Genomic DNA, 13,971 nt, shown 5'->3' with positions numbered 1-13,971 from the left:
GCTGTTTATTCTATAGCCAAATATTCTATAACTTTTATCATGTCAATTCACCTGTACAAAAAAGAATAATGTGCAGTACAAAGTGAACATAGTGAGAACAGAAGCATGGTGCAATAAGGCACTCACTTAAGAGCATAAAACTAGGTTTGGTTTTTCCAAAAAGTCTTCTGTTGTGTGTGCACCCCAGAGGTCCATGCTTGGTGATGATTCTGAGCAAAGAGAATGCAGTGGAGGAATGGAGGGCCATGATGGGTCCCACAGACCCGAGGGAAGCCCAGCAGACAGCACCGAACTCACTGAGGGCTCGCTTTGCCAAAGACATACTGCAGAACTCTGTCCATGGCTCCTCCAACCAGAAACATGCAAATGAAAAGATAAACTTCTTCTTTGGCGACATCACAGAGGAGCTGGACAGGCCCCTCCAAGGTAGTTCCAATGGATACTATCCATGTTTCCTTTCAGTCTCGTAAATACAATCCTAATATTTAATGTACATAGCAATTAAACTGCATTTTAAAGAGTAGCACTACAGGCAGTATACAGGCATTTTTTCTGCAAATTTAAGACTTATTCCTAACATTTCTGGGTTTTATTAGAAACAAGAATGTGCTAAAAATGGAGAAATATGCTAACAAGTTCTAAAGTCTGTTTGGAAATGCCAATTATTTTTTGTAATAGCCACCTAATTTAGAATAGCTAGTAGTGTTCTCAACTCACACACAAGAGTCAAACTTTCTAATACATCACAGGTTATAAAGCTCTGTAGCAGAACTTCAGCTGTGTCTGGGGGGAGAATGCAGCCCTCACTGATATTACTGAATAGCTACAATTACCAAGGAAGCTGCAGGGCTCACTTATCTCACCCTGCCTTCGCCAGTAAGCAGCCAATTGTGCACCATTGCTTTAAGAAACCTGGGCACAGTCTGCTGATGACATTATCCAGGTTTGTAACCTGTGATCATAGAGCTGAACATGCGCTTGAGTGAATGCCTTTACTTGTTGAGCAGGTTAGAAGCCTCCTGTATATTAATCTTCTCTGATCTGTAGTTTAGCATTTCCTCACTGTAAATCCTCACCTACTATGTATTGACATGTCCACCTGACTTTACTTTTCTTATTCAGTCCACATTAAGAGAAAATGCTATTACCAATTATATTCAACCATTTTTTAAGTTAGGTGGCACTGGAAGATTCTGTTTTCTCCTTTTGTCATTATTTCTTTCCAGGCAAAGAACCTGAACTTGAGAGAGTGGATCATTTGGAAAAAGCCCTATGGAATGGTAATCTAAACCTAAGGATAGTGTAATATTTTTTATATCCTACTTTGGAATAACAAAAGATGAGGGACAACTGAGCACACATTAAATACAATTATGTCTACATAAACTAGTCAAAATTAATGCAAGACTTCATCTGCACATTCTTGAATCATCTTTGGAACCAACTTTTGAGTGAATGTTCATTGCAGTTCAGAAGTAAAAGAATTTTAAGCAAGAATGTTTAGGTAAAGTAGGCTTATATACTTGAAATTGGTGAAGCTGAAACAATTTTCTAAGGATCTGCCTAGACAGCTATAGTGAACAGGGGAATGGACCCTGTGCAGGTACCAACAGACAGATTTCTAAACACTCACCAAAATACTAAATCTTTACTCAAAGTCCAGAAACAGGCCAAATTCAGGAACCAAGAAGGCATTCCAAAGAGAAACAAAACACAAGAAGGAAAAGGAAACTAGGAGTAACTCGGAGAAAATAATGAGAAAAAAATAACAAGAAAATAAACAAGGACTAAAATAGAACAGGAGTAAGATAAGACAGGACACAAGGTTCTCGAAAAACCAGGTAAGTGAGATCCCAAGCTCTAACCACAGCACTGAAGGGAATGAGAACATAGTTTATATAGAGCTGAGGGAGGGAGGCATGGAGCCTGAGGTACACTGGTCAGCTCATGATTGGTTACAGGCGTCTGCATGGTCTGCACCTCTGCTGCGCTGCACAGCCTTGCCAGTAGCCAGTTCTTGAGGTCTCTCTGACGGATAGAAGATGGAATCATAACACATTTAAGCTTTGTCAAGATTAACTGTTTTAGGTTACATTTCTGTTTTGTTATTTGAAGGTGCAGAGGACAGAGATGAACCAATGCCCACAGAGGATAAAGAGCAGCCTCAGGACACCATGAGCCACAGTGAAGAAGGTCAGAACAGTGGTTCTCTAAATAATCTTTTTTCAGCCAAATTTATGCATTGTCAATCTTTGAAAGAATTGACATATGTTATATTTTAATCAATATAATCAACCTTTAATTAAATTTTTATTCAAGTCCTTGCTGTTTTCCATTCTGTCTCATACTGCTTTTCATACAGGGTGGTAATCAATATTATAATTATAACCATAAAATTAAAACATAATCGATAATGACTGGTCATTTTGATATCATTACCCTGCTTGACTGATAGGAGCAGAGACTACAGAGCAAACACATATTCCTACCGAGGAGGATGCAAAAGATGAGGAGGCACTGGTTCCTCCTGTCACTGACACTGAGAATGGTAAGAAATTTTATTAGAATATGATTTTTTTTACATTACAGCAGTATCAGTGGTTGTGATCGAGGGTGATTTTCTTGATGTTAGTCCTTCAGCGTAATTAGCACATGTAAATATGGTATTTACAGTATCTACAAAATGTTAGGGCAACATTTTATCTCACTATTTCTACAGTAAATTTTCGCAACTTAGTTCCAACTAACAACAGCTATCTCTAGACCATGAAAATATACAGTGTTTAGCTGGGTAGATTTTATTAAATGGAACACAATCAAGCACTATATAATAAAAGTTCAAATATTAACATAAACCACTCAATATCATTGATAGTATTAAGATCCTGTGCTGTTTCTGCTGTTTTATTGGGGCTCACTACTGAATTATTATAAATATAACATTGCCTGAAGATTGGAGTTTTGATTGTCTAATAAATTCAAAATTTACAAAATTGTTTGATGCCAGAAAAGGACACTCCCCCCCCCCCCCCCAATAAACCTCTCTATTCTCTTTCTATTCTAAAAACAAACAGGAAATGTTAGAAATTAACACCAGAGTTAATATCCCTAGCTTTACCAACAGTGCCTCAGGGATCTTTAATGACCAGGCACTCAGGACTGCTGTCATTGTGAGATGCTTAACATCTTGTTTAAAGCATTGCACCTCTTATTGCATGGTATATCTGGTCACCATATGGGTCTATAGTTTGGAAGCTCTGGTACAAAGGTAAGAATGTCATCTACTGGTCCACCAACACCAATTATAACAGTAGCTTAGTTTTTGTATAGGTCCATTATTCCAGACCAGTAATGCTTAGCTTTTGGGAGCTGACAAGATCAGGTTAGAAAGTGTTAATGGCTATTTTTATACTGCTAATAAATTATATATATATACATGTGGTTAATGCTTTAATGTTTTATGATATATTGCCCAGTAGCCCTTTAAAAAAACTATGCAAGTAACCCTTCTGCCATTTCATGAATGCTGACATTTCAAATCAAGCTCACACCAGATCTCTTTTTATATTATAGGTACAGAACAATCGTAACAATAAGATCCTAAAACACCACAACCTTCATACTGAAACTGTGCTGTTAAAGCGATATTGTAATCATCCAGACACTTTTTTGAATGCATTATTCTGCTTTTGATAAGTTAGTTTTAGGAAATCCAAGGTCCCAACCCACACAGAGACATTTCAGATTTTTTTTACTACCAATGGGAATTTTAAGTATTAAGTTTAAATCATTATATGCCAGTCTTTGATGGTTTTGCCCCTGAAATGACTATATCTGTATTCAAAGTACATTAAAAGAGCTATAATCAGAATGAATAAGCAGAATAATCTTATGATGACCAGCTGATGAATGTACTTTAATTACAAATGTATTTTGAAATGTGAATGCCACTCTTGAGATTGACAGCTTGAGCCTGTCTTTGAAAGAAAAGGGAGCAAATCAGCCAAATATTCTCTTACATTTTTAATAACCTCCAGCTCTGGGGAAAATTTTAATAGTTCCTTTTGTCATTTAAAGTTGTCAATATTTAACACTTAATGGAAAATATTTGAGGGTTCTTTTTATTAAAGGTAAAATCAGTACTGAACTTAAAAATGTATGTTTGCATATTTGTAGGATTTAGTTTTATGCACAGTATTTTAACAAGGAAATGCAGATATATTGCTGATCATAAGTACAGTATGACAAGACAACTTCAGTACTATAATTATATTATATTCCTCAAATATTGCTTCACTGTACATTATTTTGGATATAATAGGAACTGACATTATTTTGGTCTCAATGTAAAACAAAATTTTATAAGTATATCAGAATTCACTTACATACAGTAGAGCTGATTCTATAAACAAGGTTTAATTTTATTATGCAGTCACATTCTTTATATATCAAAGCATGGAATTGGAACAAAAATTTAACAAAGTAATTGAACTAAGTGAAACAATCTAGTAAAGGCTGAAACATTTTTATGTGTTTTTACTGTTTTAGCTTTACTGCAGTATATGGTGGAACCAAAAATCCTATTGTCCTATAATTGAAATCTTGCCACCCTCTGTAATGGAATCGAAAAGGCTGTGTTACACTGTTTATGGATTGGCAAGTGCCACTTACTGAATTATTTCCTTTTACTTGAATTCAATGAGAATGCTGAAAATCATTTCAACTCTTGAAAATCATAAATATACAATTACATTAATGAGAATAAAAAATGCAAGATCAAAAAAGTTTAGTATGTTTTAGAACTTGGTAATTAGATTCTACTCCCAAAAAACTACTAAGGAAATATGGTAAATACAGTAATGGGCAATCCAACACTCACAAAATAATATTAAAAGAGTTTTAATATGGTAACTATCTAAATACTTTATTTTTTTCATTTGTACACCCAGGTTCTCAGTAACTCAGGTTACCATCTAATGTTTTGGCTTCTTTGATTTGATAGGGTAGGTAGGTGGGGTCTTCCCTTTAGTGCTTTTAACTGCCTCCTTTCCCAGCTTAGTGCTTTTAGTCTTCTTGTATGCACTCTTTTTGAGTCCCTGCGCCACATATCTGCGTTCCTCAATGATGGCCTCTTGCTTTTCAAAAGGCAAACGGCTCTGCACCTGAACTCTGTTACTCTTAGACAGAATCCTGTAGCCCTCACTGAAGCACCAGCTGATGATTATTCCCAACGTCACTGTGATAACCAGGGTACAGAATATAAAGACAACAATAAATCCGCCAATACTCCATACATCTTGGAATCCTTCATCTGATAGTTTTGCGAAGAGACGGTTGTACAGGTATTTGATTTCTGTTGGTAGCATTGCTGAGTTGATGTCTTTTCTTCATATGTCTAATGAAACAACAATAGTTTTTCATTGAAGTAGCACAATTAGTGATGGCTTATCTGAAGGTACTACAGAAAAAGCATCAAACATAAAAAAATCTATGTCATTTGGAAGAATTTACAAATCTTGGTTATATACTGTAGGTTTTAAAGTAGGAAAATCTGGTTTAATTGGCTTAGGGTCCAAGCATTTTCCATGTGTTTTATATTAAAGTGCATTTGAAGTGTAATAGGCATTTGATAATTAATAATGTATTGTACTTGATGCCTTTCTCTAAGCTTACTTACATTTGAAACAACTACTGAAATGTAAAAATTAACACAGAACACAAAATTTAAAGTGGTATAATACACAAATTCATATTTCAACAAAATATAATAAAGTGAAACAATACAAGATACAGAAATAACAGCAGATCTAGGTTTTACTGAACAAAATTAACAAGTAGGAAAATACAAGTGTAAACCTTTGCAGAAAAACTTTGCCCATCATCAGAGCTAATTGCATTTCGTGAACCAAATTTTTGCCATTTCCCTGAGATCTTCCAAGGTACTTCATGTGAGTTCAGAAGCAGCTCCTTGTGCCAGTATTTTAATAGTTTACTGGAAATTGTAAGATATTGTGGTTAGATGGCTACGCTTTCAAAACCATTAAACATAATTACTTAGGTATTTTGTCATTTATTCTTTAATCTCTTACTGTATATAAATTGTAAAAGTAATCCAAAATATTATTATTATTATTATTATTATTATTATTATTATTATTATTATTGTTACAGGAAGAGCAGGCACATAAATATATATTAAATATCCCAGCTGCCTTTCAAAGGGTGCTGGAGATCAAATTTGCAGTTTCGGTAGTCTGATGTTGGTCTTAAATGTGATTGACATTTTATGTGCAAAGGTGACACAAGGAAAAAATGTCAGGCATACTTAAGATATTTATTAACGGGATAACGAGTAAGATTACAATCTTATTATATTCCTTTTTACATGATTGCTATTTCATGGTTACACTTACTTGATTTTTGCAGTAATTTTGCAGTAATGGTTAATTTCTCAATTTGTCAAGGGCGAGCCTGCTGAATTTTATCAGACATGTCAGCGTAGATACCTAAATCTGACAAAATATTATTTTTTTAGTAAGGGTAGGCACAACAGCTCAAATTTGAATGTTCGCAATACGTACTTTTTCAAGCAAAGCTATTTTCTAATTAGAATTTATATAGTTGAATTGTATACAGCTGTTCAGACAATGTTATTATCAATAAAACTGTCTTTTAAAAAATGAATTTAAAATGGTAAATATTTTTTAAAAGTTGATATTGTTTAATCTTAAGAACATAATATAGAAATAACTTCAGTTGTTAAATACGTGTGAAGCAATGACTACGTACAGTACGTGAATTAGAAAATATTCGTAATAAAACAGAGAATGAGCGCGTATTCCAGCCAAACACAACTTTAAGTTAGATAACTAATTTCGCCCAATTAGATATGCAGGCAAAACACTTATCCAAAATGTACCTCGCAGCGTCTTAGTTAGGCCCCCGACAAAACCGGTCACTGTTTGAATGTCATTTTTCGAACCCTCACGTGCCACCGCGAGTCCACTGTGGTATCCGTGACAACAGGCGCATACTGTAATTCGAGCGGCCGCTGGAAAAGACTGGTCACGCGGTGTGACGAGTTGAATTCAAGATTTCTTTATTTTTCTAATGGTGGACAGGCTCGTCTAAAACTTGTGTCTCCAACCATGACATGCAACAGTCATTCATTTTCATGAGTCTTGAGCGAAATATTAAATATAATAATTTTGAAGCGTCAGTTTGGTGTTTTCTATTATACAATTAAATTTTATTTCCATACTGTATATTACATATACATAAGATCAGAATTTGTACGAATTACATACAAAGATAAAAAAAACATAAACTAATCAATATAATATACAGAAATAAACATTTTTATTGCATTTTTATTGAAGCAGCCTTTCTTAATAAAAAGAACAATGAATTTGATTTACTTTTGAAAAAAGATCCTCTCTATACAAAAGTAAGGAATATTTGCAGAATTTCCTAAGTTTTTAATCTATGGTTTCAAAATGTCTTCTTGTACTTCCTTCCATCCATCGGGAGCCCTGGGATCAATTCTGGACCTTGGATGCTATGCGCGTGGAGTTTGTATGTTCTCTCTGTGTTCACATGGGTTTTCATTGGGTGTTTCAGTTTCTTCCCACATTCCATTGATAGGGCTTGTGGGAAACCAGACCCTGGTGTACATGTGTGTGTCTGTGTTTGTGTCTGTGTCTGTGTGTGGCCTCTGTTGCACTGCTGTCCTGTGCAGGCTGAAAGTGTTAGAAAGTGGATGGATGGTTTCAGAGGTGTTTATAAGCTTGTGATTTTTATTATCTGCTAGGCCCTGTAAAGCAATCGCAGTATCGTTTTATATAATCAAAAATTGGAAAGTTTATTCTTGACCCCAAGGGGGTCAATCAAACTGATTATACTGTATATAGGGGACAGCCACTGCCAGTTATATTGTTCCCTGTAAGTCTTGGACGGAGTATTGACTGATTCACTGAAAATGCATGTTTTGTGTGAATTCTTTTGTCACTGCAATATCAAAAATAAAAAGGGTATTGCCAGTAAGTAACTAATGACTATTAATAGAATACAAAAATAGGAGAAAGCCATGCCATGTCTTCTATCATTGTGTGAAGCTTTCTGTTGAATGCCAAACCTTTATAGTATAGTTACAGTGTGTGGATAATCTAGAATGTCTATGAGGTATTCCCATATAAATCAAATCTTGAAGTCTGTGAAAGATCAGACATTTTTCAAGCAGACAATAAGATACAGGAGTGACAGGGTTAAACAAGACAGCATTCACAAAACAAAGCAGAGAAATAAAAAAAAAGTTTTTCAAAGCCAGTCTCCCACAGACCTTTCATGCTGTTTTCGGTAGTGATCTTAATAAAGGTTGCTTTCATTTCCACAGACATTTTTGGGTTTAATCTATCCCAGTAGCTTAAAGGGAGCAAAATCTTGAAATTAAAAAGATTCAAACAAGAAACCACATTCATATTTATTAGAGATGCTAGCCTGAAGAGAATTGGCAAATTGAATTGAGCCGTTCAGTGTCAGTGTTAAAACTGTTACAAGTTGTGGCAGCATGTGAAGAAGAATACAACTGGACCTCAAGGTTTCAGTGACATAGTTTCAGGGAGGTTCTGTGCACTGCACAAATTAATTGATATAAAGATGACTTCGTCAGCATTGATTTTATACCCCAGCAGATCACCAATATCATTAAAAATAGTAAGCAAACAACTCCGAAGTTGAGCTATCTACATAATCAGGTATACCTAATTTCACCCTCATTTTAATGCCCTGTGTATGTTTATTATCATATAAAATTATTACCTTACCACAAATGGATGCTTTTAACTGAGGTTTCGGAGGGATAACGACAAGCCAATCTTGCCCAGCTGTTTTATATTGCAGTCATTACTGTGATTCATCATTCATCATCATTGCAACCATTCTTTTGATATATATAACTTTTGTGCATTTTTTGTACTTATTACATGGACTGTGATTCAAAGAACAAATGGGAAAGAAAAAAACAGGATGGAACAAAAAAAAAGAACAATACACTTCTGGTTTTGTATTTGCCTCACATTTTTTTTTTGCATTCAGTATGTTCGCGCAGCAAGCAGGAAAGGCAGTACTAGACAGAACAAATGAGAACACGCTTCTTCTGTCACATTCACATAACTTTTTATTGCATTAATTCTATACGTGGACTATGCTCCAGACAAGCTGGAAAGCTAAAGCAAAAAAAAATATTATTTTTGTTTCATGTTGGTCTTGCTTTTCAAACTCGATATTGGACCCTGTGTTCAGTGCTCTTTTCCCGGTGTCCAACTCGGCCCTGGTTTTCCCCTCTCTGCCCCTGATGTTTCTGAAGCTAACCCCATTCTTTTATATTAAACCATAAGGGAATGTATTTGTCGTACATTGATTCATTATATGGTGCACTTTTTAAGAACAAATTCCCAAAGTATACCAGGGTATGCCTGTAACACTAGCACAGTGGTTAGCATTGCTGCTGTGCAGCTCTGGATTCAGTTCTGGACCTGCATAGAGTTTATATGTTCTTCCTGTGTTCACTTGGGTTTCCTATAGATGCTCCCACAGTCCAAAAACATACTGGTAGATTAACTGGCTTCTGGGAAAATTGGCCCTGGTGTGAGAGTGTGTGTGTCTGTGTCTGTGTGTGCTGCAATGGTCTGGTGTCTCATCCAGGGGGAAGCCTCTGGCTCTGGTTTTCTGGCTCCCCTGTAGCTCTGAATTGGATGAAGCAGTTAGAAAATGAATGGATGGATGATTGTGGGGAAATAGAGAATTCCAGCCAGTGTGACGGATAGTGACCCCAAATTGCAGGAAATTTGGATCTATTTTTAAGGGTTCTACAGCCCTTCTCCATGCAACAGGTTCCTTGTATGTCCCAGAACTACCAGTGTAGACCAGTATATGACCATTATGCTACATAATTGCCCTTTTTATTTTTCTCGCAGACACAAGAAACGACCCATTTACAAGCGGCAGACATACTCACAAAGTCACATAGACTGGATCCCAGTAATCCACAACCAAAGAGAAATTCAGTAACATATTCTTCTGAAATGACTCCATCCAGCAACTTGGCGTGTCTCCTTTCGTGACAGTGAACAATGGAAAGAAACTCCATTTAGTCCCATGATAGTTCTTCTGAACTGACAATCCCAAACAATGTGGTTCATTATGTTCCCCCTACCCTGTCTCTCCACAACCAATACAGGGAAGGGGGAGGAAGAAGATGCCTGAGCCTTCCCTTTCATCTGTTAGTCAGCCCCTGTGTCCAGTGGTGCAATCTGTGTTTGCATCCAAATCCTCCTCCTCCTGGCTAAGGCTTATATAGTCCGTTCATGGACAGAGCTCAGGACTCAAATAAGGGGCAGTAGTGTTCTGGAGCTTACAGGGGGTCTAGGCGGGACTAACGATTGGGGGCTAATTAATGAACTGACCGCATGCTGTTGACCAGGTGTAGTGATGCATTGTCTCTCCTTCCTTTGTTCTAGTGCTTCCTCCCTGTATCCACCACCCAGGTTATCTTAAAGTCTGTTCTGCAACCTTACTGACTTTGTTATTAATGGGTATCTAGTCAAACACATAATTCTGGGCAGTGCAGTTCAACCTTTGTTAATCGGCACCTGCTTTACTGTTTGCACCAGTTAGGCCTGGAGACCTTGATTAAAGGGAAAAAGCATCCATTAACACTAGATATTATACTGTAGGTGTACTCTAAGTAAATATAGCCCTCAAAACTAAATACATTTAATGTCACACGTACATCAAAAACAACCTCACTGGGGGAGACAGTGTTGTTGCTTTCATAATGTGAAGAAGATGGCAGCTGCCTTTTGATTAAGTGTGTCTGATGAACTATGTTGGTCATTTAAACCTGTAGTTCAGCACACATTTTATCTTCCAAGCAAATCAGATGCCAAATTTGGTATTTATATCTCTCCAAAAAGCAAAAACTCAATATTAATTGTGATAAGTAAACTTGAGGCAACATATTAAGATAAAATTCATGAAGAATGGCATTAAAGCCAGAAGATTTACTCTTTGGCATGTACAGCACTACCTTCTTCAAGTCAGACGGGAATATACTTGCCATCAGTATAGTTGCCTCAACAAAAGAAACACTATGCAAAATGTGGAATTTATATACTCAGGAGTCCTGTGGTGATCTAATAACAGTAAAACATCCATAGCTGCAGAGACTCACTGCTAGTATATAGCTAGTTAGACTGCCGTTAAAACAATTCCATCTAGATTTAACATATATAGTATAAATGTTAGTCAAAATGACTAAGTAGTGAATTTACTGTAATTATTTTCTTTCAAGGTTGATTTCCAATGCCAAGGCCTCAGAAAAGGTGAGATTTCTCAGTTCTCGGTGTTGTAGATGCCATTGGTAGTTTTCTTCACCAACTTTGATACATCATGCACATGATTTTTAAGATTTTTAAAAGTGCTCCTCATAATATGAAAGTCAGTTTTGATGGGAAATTGGATATGATGTTAAAAACATCTAGTTAAGGCATCATAAGAGTGAAAAGAGTGAAACAAAATAATGAAAATAATGAATTGTTTCCCTAAAATAGGGTTTCAAGTATACTGTACTAGTCTTCTTAATTTATCATACCCGACCCAAAAATAGAAAGTCAAGAATTCCTTTGAACACATTAAAGTAACAAAATGTGAAAACTGTGCAAGAGTCTTAATACTTTTGCAAGGCACTGTACAGATTTCGTTCTCAGCTCACCTGAAAGTGTTGCTTTCACTAACATCACAGGTGCTCCCTAGCCTTCATCAGTGTGAATCCAAACTCCACAAAACTCCATTTATATCACAGGTTGGCACTCCACCTTCTGCTCCTGAAATGTCACTTTTAATGCAAATTGTCACAATTGCTTCATTTTAGTTGCAGTCATCAGTTAATTTTTAATAATTCCGTATTAAATTAAAGACTGTGTAATATAAGACAGGTGGGTAGCTGCATCAGCACACCTAGGCTGCAAAGGAACAAGTAAAATTTATTCCATGCTGAAAAGAGAAGAAAGAAAACACACGCCGTGGTTGACACCTGAAGAAGGCTCCATGGCCAAAATGTTGTGTTTTCCTTCTTCTCTTTTCAGCATGGAATAAACCTATTACTTGTTCCTTTGCATAATATAAGACAGTCTAATATGATTAGAAAACGCAGCAGATGTAGATCGCTTTTGTGCTGGTTCGGAGCCCTTGATTTTGCCTCCGACTTTACCACTAACCCGAGCAGTATACAGTTTAACACTAGATTAGACACTACAATAGCCTGGACAATAGCCTTTTTGACCATTAAAACCTTATCATGCTTTGAAGTGTACATGAAACATATGGTTTAATTTAAATTTAATAAAATACAAATTAAAAACTTATTAATACTACAGTAATTAAAAGGGTTTTCATAATGTCAATGTAAATTACACTAAAAGGTATTCAAAACACAACAATTATTATTAGCTGCAAAAGTCATCCTTGCATTTTAATGCCTTTCCATATATACACTATTTAAAAAAAATAAAAAAACTGAAAATTTATAAATTAAATTTTACCACATTTTCTGACATGTGAAGGGAAAATTTCTAGTGAATAGTGAATTCAACAGAGCAGTTACATACTTTGTAGAAAGCCTACCCTTTTCACAAATTCCTACTTCAACTGCTTTAAATTTTATTCATCTAGACTCGTGGTTAGAGATCTACTCAATTCATGATGTTGCTATACATTATTGTCTGTAAAATTACCCCCAAAACATACTATTAATGAACAAAACACATACCAGGAGTTAGAGTGATAAATCAACATCCTAGTTACTTCTTTAATGCTATCAAAAGACAACTGAAAGGCATTTTATCACTGATGATTGAATCACTCCATTTTCTACAGTAGTGGGCTTGGAATGTGTATTATAAAGCTACAGTAAAATCCTAGCTAGCTACATGTAAAACATGGTTGACAACCAGATTCTGTTAAACTTGTGAGTGGATTTCACCAGGAAAAACTCAATCCAGTGGCATTTGGAATCAGAGCAACTGAAAGTAACATTTTAATCAGCGGACATTGTCAACTGAACATTAGGATATATTGGCAAAACTAGGTAATATTATGATAAAATTCTTCCATATGCTGGTAGTTTTCCTGCATGCAAAAAACACCCACAGTACATCTTGGATGGATCGGGTCAATTCAAGCTTACAATAGCAAATCCCAATTCCAGTAAAAAAAAATATTTCTTCTACAAACTAGTAAAGACTGTATGGTGCTACTATGGTGAAGAAGTTTTCCCCCCAAAATTCAATAAGTTCCTCAACACCTTGCAGCCCCAACACGTGATTATAAAGTGGAACTTGCAAAGGTTTAACAAGCATGAATGGCAAGTGGCACTCTTCCCTCTGGAGCACAATTTCTAAATCAATGGCCCAGTATGGTGACATACATTCAGATGAGATGTTACACTGCAGTCCTGACAACTAGGTCATTGAAAGTCTCAGTGTTCTTGAAAGTCTTAAATATTAGGGGTGTTAATTCATTAACTCTAGAGTTCATTTTGAACTACATAAACTTCCTCTTTGAAGTTTCTCGCTTGCCTTTCTGATCTGTCATGTAGTGGGGCTGCTGTGTGTCACTCAGGTAGGTGCTGAAAAGTGCTTATACTGTAAAGAACTTTGGGATCATTTGGGAAGGAAAGCAATAAACAAATTCAATTATTGTTAATTACACCATTACACCAATATTTAGTTCCTTTTGTTTTTATGAAGAACAAGAACACAATAGAACAGCCATTGGTTTTCATCATGCTATAGAAAAGGCTGTTTGTTCTAAAGCCTTACAAAAATCAAGATACTGAAATATATTTCCAAGGGGCACAAAAAATCCAGAGAGATGAAAACCGTTAGTATTTTGCTTCAGTCAGAAAACAATGCC

At 35.9% G+C, this 13,971-nt stretch overlaps 1 protein-coding gene and 1 long non-coding RNA gene across 4 annotated transcripts in view; one reads left to right on the top strand and one right to left on the bottom strand.

Moving 5' to 3' along the window:
- LOC148648916 (thioredoxin domain-containing protein 6-like) overlaps positions 1-13,971 on the top strand; it is a 36,217-nt gene that overhangs the window by 21,771 nt on the left and 475 nt on the right. For 2 of the 3 annotated variants that reach the window (XM_088607303.1, XM_088607302.1), the window contains exons 16-19: positions 188-426; positions 1,227-1,280; positions 2,116-2,193; positions 2,456-2,548. In XM_088607303.1, coding sequence (XP_088463429.1) covers positions 188-426; positions 1,227-1,280; positions 2,116-2,193; positions 2,456-2,548 — 464 coding nt within the window. The remainder of the gene's footprint in view (positions 1-187; positions 427-1,226; positions 1,281-2,115; positions 2,194-2,455; positions 2,549-13,971) is intronic. The other variant, XM_088607304.1, reaches the window with a different exon arrangement.
- On the bottom strand, positions 4,398-7,065 carry LOC148648917 (uncharacterized). The gene is made up of 3 exons (XR_015926565.1): positions 6,920-7,065; positions 6,414-6,512; positions 4,398-5,395 (listed from the first exon to the last, which is right to left on the bottom strand). It is a non-coding gene; the product is annotated as an uncharacterized LOC148648917 (long non-coding RNA).

This window comes from Lepisosteus platostomus, chromosome 14 (genome assembly GCF_059453375.1).
Source record: "Lepisosteus platostomus isolate fLepPlt1 chromosome 14, fLepPlt1.hap1, whole genome shotgun sequence".
Taxonomy (NCBI): domain Eukaryota; kingdom Metazoa; phylum Chordata; class Actinopteri; order Semionotiformes; family Lepisosteidae; genus Lepisosteus; species Lepisosteus platostomus.
Note: the sequence above shows the minus strand (reverse complement) of the source record. Positions and strands in the feature narration are given on the sequence as shown.